At 46.5% G+C, this 7,724-nt stretch overlaps 1 protein-coding gene across 1 annotated transcript; it reads right to left on the bottom strand.

Annotated features, from left to right (window-relative positions):
- Positions 1-3,739: 3,739 nt before the first annotated feature.
- LOC100384532 (uncharacterized) lies at positions 3,740-5,556 on the bottom strand. Its single transcript, NM_001320474.1, has 4 exons — positions 5,006-5,556; positions 4,607-4,677; positions 4,308-4,479; positions 3,740-4,224 (listed from the first exon to the last, which is right to left on the bottom strand). The coding sequence occupies exons 1-4, from the start codon at positions 5,357-5,359 to the stop codon at positions 4,030-4,032; spliced, it is 792 nt and encodes a 263-aa protein (NP_001307403.1). The 5' UTR covers positions 5,360-5,556; the 3' UTR covers positions 3,740-4,029.
- Between the last annotated feature and the right edge of the window lie 2,168 nt (positions 5,557-7,724).

Raw genomic sequence — 7,724 nt, 5'->3', positions numbered from 1 at the left:
TCAATATCTTCTTCTTCTGCTTCAGCAATTGCTTGTTCTGCTTGTTCTGCCTCATCACTAGGGATCTTTTCCGAAGTCACCAGCCCGGATCGTTGCATAGCTTCGGAGATGGGAACAGTCTCCGAAGCTTTAGTTTCGCCCCCTTCACGTTCAACCCTGGCGGTAGAACGCACTCTGGCCATTTAATTATGAATGTGTGGAAATTTAATACTTTCTTCTTCCGAAGTTTTTTCTGACGAAGCAGGCTTCAAACTGGAGCTTCGTTTGATTCCGACAGACAAGCTTCGGCGATGGTTAAAAATTTTGGCATCAGAACAGTGCAAATAGCAATGAATGCTGTGGTAACTTCACACCTACTCGTCTGTTTATATAGTACTGCAGGTAAGAAGGCGAAGCGCCAGGATCTTTACACCAGGCGGACACCCGCTTGCACTCGCTGTGCGGTGGACCGCAGAGACCAAACAGTAACTCTGCAAGGTGGGACCGCTACGCGCTGGGAAATTGAATCGTTTCTCGACAACGAGCTCAGGGAAGGTGTTTTTTGGACCTTCGGCTCCCCGAAGCTTAAGAGACTTTTTTCACGGATCAAGCTCGTTACGAAAAACGATCTAGCACCGCGAAAGGGGCTACTGTTGGGCCTGTGCTTCGTCGCCGAAGGTCCTATAGGAAGAAGCGGTCTTCGGCTGAAGCTGTTTGTGTAAGATGGCCGAAGGTTTCTTTTCATGAAGCTTCGGTATTACAAACCGACTTAAAGATAGAATGACCTTTTAGTCCATAAAGGTCTGAGTCAGTGTTGTAAACTTTTATGAGGGGCATAATTGTAATTCCTCACAGGCTGTGTCCTGTGCCTATAAATAGTGAACAATATTCCTTTACTGTTCAGGGATTCTGATAATTGCAATCGCATCGTTCGGAAACCAATCTTTGCCAAGGCAGAGGTATTGATGTATTCAATGATTCAATACATTAAATGAATACATATAATTTGTCTATGATTAATTTACTCCTTTTTGTACCCTTTATTTATATTATCTTATAATGTCTATTGAAATTTTATTACGAAGACTTAAGCTTCGTAATCATATTCTCATTTACCTTCGTCCAAGGCTCATTATCCTGAAAGGAATAATGTTTCATGGACGAAGGACATTAACATTTAACACTTTATGTTGCCTTGTTCTTAATTCATAGCATTTGAGAACAAGTCCCCAACATTGCTCCTAATAGAACATATGTATATATATCTTTTGAACATTCGCTGCATCTAAGGGCATAGGGTTTACAAATTAAAGGTCTAGATTCTAGAATTCAGTCGAGTCATGAAAACGGCGGCATGGCACCGATTGGTCAAAAGGAAGAATTCTGAACGGACAACTATAGACCAGCAAGTGAAAAAATGCCTCATAGGCTCACCTGGCACATCTCTGACAACACCCATGCCAAGCTCAAAATTATCCCCGAGCATGGAGCACAGGAACTGCTCTGCCTCTTCAACACTGTCCTTGCGGCCACCAGACTCGTCGCCGTCGCTCTCCCCGTCCCGACCCTTCCAAGCATTTGGCATGCTTACTACAAAATTAGCCGCGGATCGTGTGTACTCCTTGCCAATCACGTCCGCGACCATGCCCGTAGCGGCCATCGCAACCCGCTTGGGCCTTCGACCAGCCTTTCTTCCACCAGATCCACTGTGCGGCGAGAGATCCAGTGGCGGCAGGGGGCTGCGGCGGGTGCATGTCCTGCAAGGAAGACAGGATACTGGCAGCCACAAAAGAGTCCCCTCCGGCCTCGCGGTAGGCGGAGTCGATCTGGTCAAAGGTGGCGCTGGCGAATGCGTCGAGCAGCCAGGCGAGCGCTGATGGCGGACCCTAAGCATGGAGCGCGGATGGCGGGCGAGCGCTGAGAGCGGGATCTGCACGGGCGAGCGCTGATGGCGGTGGAGGGGATTATCCTGCTCGGTGTGGGCGGCCTATGAGGTTGGTGGAACCAAGACGGTAGAGATTGGGAGGCGGGGGCATGGACGCGCCAGGCGCCCACTCTCCATGCTTAATTAGTAGTAGGGATAAGTAGTATAGATAATCAATTTGTGATTCTGATCATACATAAATTTTGTTATTTATAATCTATCTGTTTCACCACTATATTGCAACCATCAGCATCATGCAGACTTCGATATATGTCACGATTTGCATGGTCTCATTATTGGAGAGCACATTTCACACATACCGGAAGAAATTCCCTCGTACATCGTTAGTCATCGGACACATACCACCATACGCTTTTGCTTAAACAAAAAGGTAAGTGTGTGTGTTTGCAAGACTAATGGTCAAACATCGTATAACCATAAAGTTAGAATACTATATTAATATATTAAATAAATTAATCCAATAGACATAGATTAACCCAATTAACATAGGATAAATAAATATCTAATTATAAAAGTATGAAACATGGTATAATCAATGTTGTTACTGCGTAGTAAATATTCATACGAGACTAACACAACTGGAACAGTTCAATTTGGAATTAAAATGGGGAAGTTACGAATTTCCAAAGTTTCTATGTATTTGATATAGGATTAATTAGGAAATCAATTTTATTGTTGTTTTCATGACAAAACAGAGGTATTATGTGTTAAAAAATAATATTATAGAATTATAGAAATTGGAATGAACTCATTTGGATTTAATATAAAATTTCCATGAGTTAAATGGGTTTCTGCAATTATTTTTAAACTAAAAATCAATTTCTAAACTCCTTTTCCCTATTTTCTTTTTTTTTTCTGGACTGCGTCCCAAATTCCAGAAAGATCAGGGGTCAAGCTATAAACGTTTTTCTAGACACCGTGAGCATACAGAGTGGACGGCGGGTTAAACACAAAAGACGTCTTAGTTGAAGTTGTACACAATTCAACATGAGTCATGTTGGCTAGAGGGTGGAAGGTTAGACATTCTGCTCAATAGATCCAAGGTTTGATCCTTGAGCCGCCATAGTTTAATTTTTTTCTGTGCTTGATTACAGCGGTAACAAGTTTGAATATGATGATATCAGTTTCTAATATGGTATCTGATTACGCTAGACTTTAATAAACATGATTTAACGTTATCGGTTACCGTTCACAAAACAAATATGTGAACCAAACAGCACCTGCTTGACACTCCACCTAAACTTCCCTCCCCTGCTATCGCCTCTCGCCAATAATTTGATGAAGAATAAAGAGCCTATTTGGACATTAGAATCCGTTTTAAATTATAAATTCTTTTAACTTTATTGAAGAGTCAAGTATCTTGAGTTTGACCAAAATTATAGAGCAAATTCTAAAAAAATGTGACATCAAATAGAAATATAATAAATGAAGAATGTATTAATATTTTTCCGAATCATCACTATGTAATTTTTAACATTATTATTTTATCATAGAAATTTGGTTTACGAGATATTTAACCCTTCAAACTAGTTCATGGTAATTGCTAAAGGCTACATATATTCCTTGAGACTATATAAAAAAACTAATATTCCTTGAGACGAATCTACAGGCCGCTTGACCATGGTACACTCGAATTTTCATTATGCAACACCCTAACTTACAATGCACCCTTTCACCCAGACAAACAAACCATAAACTTGCAACTCAAAACCAAAAACCAATCAATAGTTATACTTGTCCTTATGATCATTGCTAAAGAGGCTATTTGAAACCTAAACTATGAAACCAGAAATTTAACCCTCCAAACTTGCAATTCACAGAATTCATGATCTTGCTGATTGAAGAAACATTCGATGCACAAAGGCAAAATCAAATGGGCCAATCCAAATTCTGGACAGAACCATTCATAGAATCACAACTCACTTGTCTAACTTGCTTAGAAGCATGCTACAAACATCTGAGTTTGTCAATCAGGCAATGTAACATGCATATAAGTATCATGTCCCATTGTTTCTGTACAGAGCACTACTGAGCATTTGAGGGATACAGTAGCAAAACTAGCTGTCAGAGAAGCAGCTTATTTCTTAGCCACATCAACTGAGGGCCTAGGTCTTCAACGCGAACCGGTCTTGCCATGGAACCGCCCTCTTACCTTCACTTACAGGAGAGTACTCTCCTGTATCCCTACAAACTGATAATTTGACATCAGGTGTCATCGTATCTTCATTCACCTCGACCTGATCTAACTTTTCAACTTCTGGATGGCCATGTTGCCCCTGGCAATCATTCCCCACATCGTTCTGCAGACAAGAAGGCCCTTTTAGCTGACAAAAAAAACACTTCCCTTATACAGTTTATTTTAGTTCATGAACTCCACACTTACCAGGACAGAATCTTGATTTAAGTCAAGGTTTGGGTTTCTGCTGGTAGAAGGCACTTCGGTCCCTGCACCATGGCCCAATGGGGATGGCATGTACCGAGCCTGCTTCTTCAACCTGTAATGTGTCTGCTGCGAGCCACCCTTCGGAAAGGACTGATACTTCCTTCGCAAGAACCTTGCAACAAAAAGCAGCTACACAGTTAGTGAAGCTGAAAAGCAGTAATAATGCCAGCATGAAGAATAAGAAGATGATACTAGTAGTAACATGGAGCCACAAAGCAAGAGCCGGAGAACTGCCATACTTGACTTCAGCAAGCAGGGCGAGGCTTCTTCGCTTCTTGCTCGCCAGCCTCCTCTTCTTTGCCTCGGTCTCCTGCATCAATGTTGTATTGTATTGTATCAGCTTCCAAGTCTAATCACAGGTATACTTAATTGTTGGTTTTAGCCATGCTATTGGATGGAATTCTTGAATCCCCGTGACCCCGTCCCACGGCAGCAAAGAATCAAACAGCCAAGCACAAACATAATACGAGTACTAGCAACCGGAACAAGTGGGGATAGCACGAGGAATTCAGCAATCAAGCCGGCGCTGAATCATCCATTTAAGAACAGGTCGAAACAAGAGAGCTGCACGAAAACTAGAAAGGGCGAAGAGATTAGTGGGCGGAGCAAGAATCGATCGGCGACACTCACTGACTCACCTGCAGCAGGTCGTGGTAGTCCCGCCAGAGCGCGCGGAACCTGTCCCCGCTGCCGGAGCCCCTCTCCGCGGGCGCCGCCGGCTGCCGCCTCTTCTTGCCCTTGCTCCTCCGCACCAGCAGCGTCTCCCCGCCGCCGTCCATCTCGCCGGTGAGGCGAGACGAGGCCAGGAGCCCGGCGCTCGGGCTCGTGGCTGCGGCCGGGAGGGCGAGGACGGCGGCGGAGGGTGGGGAGGGGATAGGATCAGATCTAGACGGAGAGGAGGGCGAGAGGAGACCGGGGCCGCGTGGTGGCGTCAGCACGGCACGGGAAGAGTCGTCTCCTTTCCTCCCCCGCTCCCCAGCAATATCGTCCATGTATCCGACGCAGTGCGGAGCATCGCGTCATGCTGGGGGCAGGCCAGGGCAGAGAGCGCGTGAGGTGAGACAGCGGGGGGCGGAGGGCCATTGGATTGGTTTGGAGTCGGAGAGGAGGGGCAGGCTGCTGGCGGCTTGGGTTGCAGCGGCCTGGAGCCTGAGTTGAATGTGGCTGCAATTGCAACGGCCGCCAGCAGTTTTTCCGCCATATCCAGCAGGACCATGAGGCCATGAAGGCATGAAGCTGCGCTGCATGTTTTGGCGCCGGTGATTGGTTGTGACTGTTTGTCTTCCTCTTTGGTGCCCATAGTTTCGGCAAATTTGTTTGACGCCTTTTTTTTCATTGCTTGACTTGACTCTTGACAAGCTTTAGCAAGGCTGTCTCTAGTATGTATGTATATGAGCATATAAAATATTCTTTCGTGTTGTTTATAGCATGGTTTATAGAATGATGTTTTAAATAAAACATATGATAACAGATAGAGTGGATAAGCTGCTGTAGACAGCCTAAGTCCATTGCCATGTCAGACGATGTTGAGAAAAATACTTTTTTCAAAACCAGAGTTTACAGGAGACAACTATAATTGTTTCTAGACAATATTTTAGTTGCAGCACATAAAAAGAGAAGAGTGAGACTCCAGCCACGCGCCAGCCAAAAACTTTGATCCAAATCAAAGTGTTTAGACCCAAAAATATTGTATTATTGGTGAAATTATAGCTTAAATTACCGACTTTCTGGATATATTCTAAACATCTTTTAACCTAAAATACTATTTGTCGGTGTTTCAAACCTAGCTCCGACAAGTAAATTTGTGTGCACGTTCTGGGCTCCGGACGGTATACGTGGTGGACGTAAGATTTATACTGGTTTGGGTGGAACATCCCTACAATGCTCGTAGTAGGGTTACAAGCAGGCGAGAGAGGGAGAAGAAACTCCCAAGTCTCTTGTGCGGACGAGGTGGAGCTAAGGGCTACAGAGCTAGGGTCCTAACTAAGCCTTGGCTTGGCAGCGGGGCTTCGGGTCTTCGCTCCCGGTCCTTGTTGATGCGTCCTCCCTCCTTTCATCAGTTTGTCCTCCCTCCTTTCGTCGGCTCCATGGTCGTCCTCCCTTCTTCGGGTCCATGGTCGTCCTCCTCCTTTTATAGGCCAAGGAGGGGGTCGGCCTGTCGGTGGCTTCCTCGAGGAGGAGTCACTAGGCGATGGTAAAATCGAGTGTTTTACCCTGGTGAAGTCGCATGTGTCCATGAGCATCTAGGCCGTTTGGTCGTCTTGTGTACTTTATGGCGAACGGTGTTGGCAGCGTGGGGCTCAGGTGTCATTATTATCGCCTCAAGCTACGCCGACCCCTGATCTTCGTAGCCTAGATCTCAGCATGACTCATATCGATGTGCCCTGTAGGCGGCCTGCACACTTAGGCCTAGTCCTAATAAGTCATGAGTGTGCCGCAAGCCGAGGACGCGGGGTTGATAAATGCGCTGCAGTCCGAAGGGTTTGTAGGTCATAAGTACGCTGTAGCCCGAGGGGCTCGTATGTCATGAGTGGGACGCGGACCGGCTCCTCTGTCACGACTCGGCGCCATGCGTAGTTAATGCGGACGGTCACTACGGCGGGTCAGTCTCGGGCCAGATGAGGATCCACCGAGTGGTTTCCCTTTAGTATGCCCAATCCCTTTTTCTAGCTCTGCCACGCCCGACCCTGGGCTCGGTGCCTCATGGTTCGTCCGGGGGGTGGGTGCTTCCAGGGCAAACATTTCCTTCCTCCTCCTGCTAACTGATGGGCCCTAGTTTCCAGAGGCCTCTTCCCAACGCCCTCGTTGACCGGTGGGCTCTAGGGACCGGGGATCTTTTCCCTAACAAGATGGTTCCCCTTATCCCCCTCTGACGGGTGGGCCCCTGTGGTCCAGTAGCTTCTATTTTGTGCGCTCTCTATGACTGGCGGGCCAGAGACCTGGGGATCTTTTCTTCGATGGTAGCCCCCGAGGAAGAGTATCTCCCCTTCGGGACTGATGAAAGGTTGGGTGATGTTTGTCCTTCCGCCTTATGAGCGATTGTGGAGCTTTTGCCCTTGGGACTCGGACTACTTTCGACGTAGCTCAATATCTCTTGAGGCGGAGTCGGGTGCCTTTGCCACTTTATAAGTTTGGGCGGACGTCCGCTCATTGGTCACTCTCGAGCCCTTTTCTCTTCGATTCCTTCCTCGAACGGATCTTGCAGCTAGGTCGGTCAACGAATTGCGGTTCGATGGGATGCCACGTCGCGTTGGTCAGGAGCCGAGGTAAGTCTTTTTGTCCGAGTGTCCTTGTCCCCTTTCCTAGGGTGAGTCTAATACTTCCCTGTCATACCCGGATTTAAGGGAAACCCCTGGC

This window comes from Zea mays, chromosome 7, assembly GCF_902167145.1.
Source record: "Zea mays cultivar B73 chromosome 7, Zm-B73-REFERENCE-NAM-5.0, whole genome shotgun sequence".
In the NCBI taxonomy this organism is placed as follows: domain Eukaryota; kingdom Viridiplantae; phylum Streptophyta; class Magnoliopsida; order Poales; family Poaceae; genus Zea; species Zea mays.
Note: the sequence above shows the minus strand (reverse complement) of the source record. Positions and strands in the feature narration are given on the sequence as shown.

Excerpts from the sequence above, each read along its gene's own strand:
- LOC100384532 (NM_001320474.1), bottom strand. The coding sequence starts at position 5,359 with ATGGACGATATTGCTGGGGAGCGGGGGAGGAAAGGAGACGACTCTTCC. Across the intron at positions 4,678-5,005 it reads ACTACCACGACCTGCTGCAG|GAGACCGAGGCAAAGAAGAG; the intron begins GTGAGTCAGTGA and ends ACATTGATGCAG. Across the intron at positions 4,480-4,606 it reads GCCCTGCTTGCTGAAGTCAA|GTTCTTGCGAAGGAAGTATC; the intron begins GTATGGCAGTTC and ends TTTTGTTGCAAG.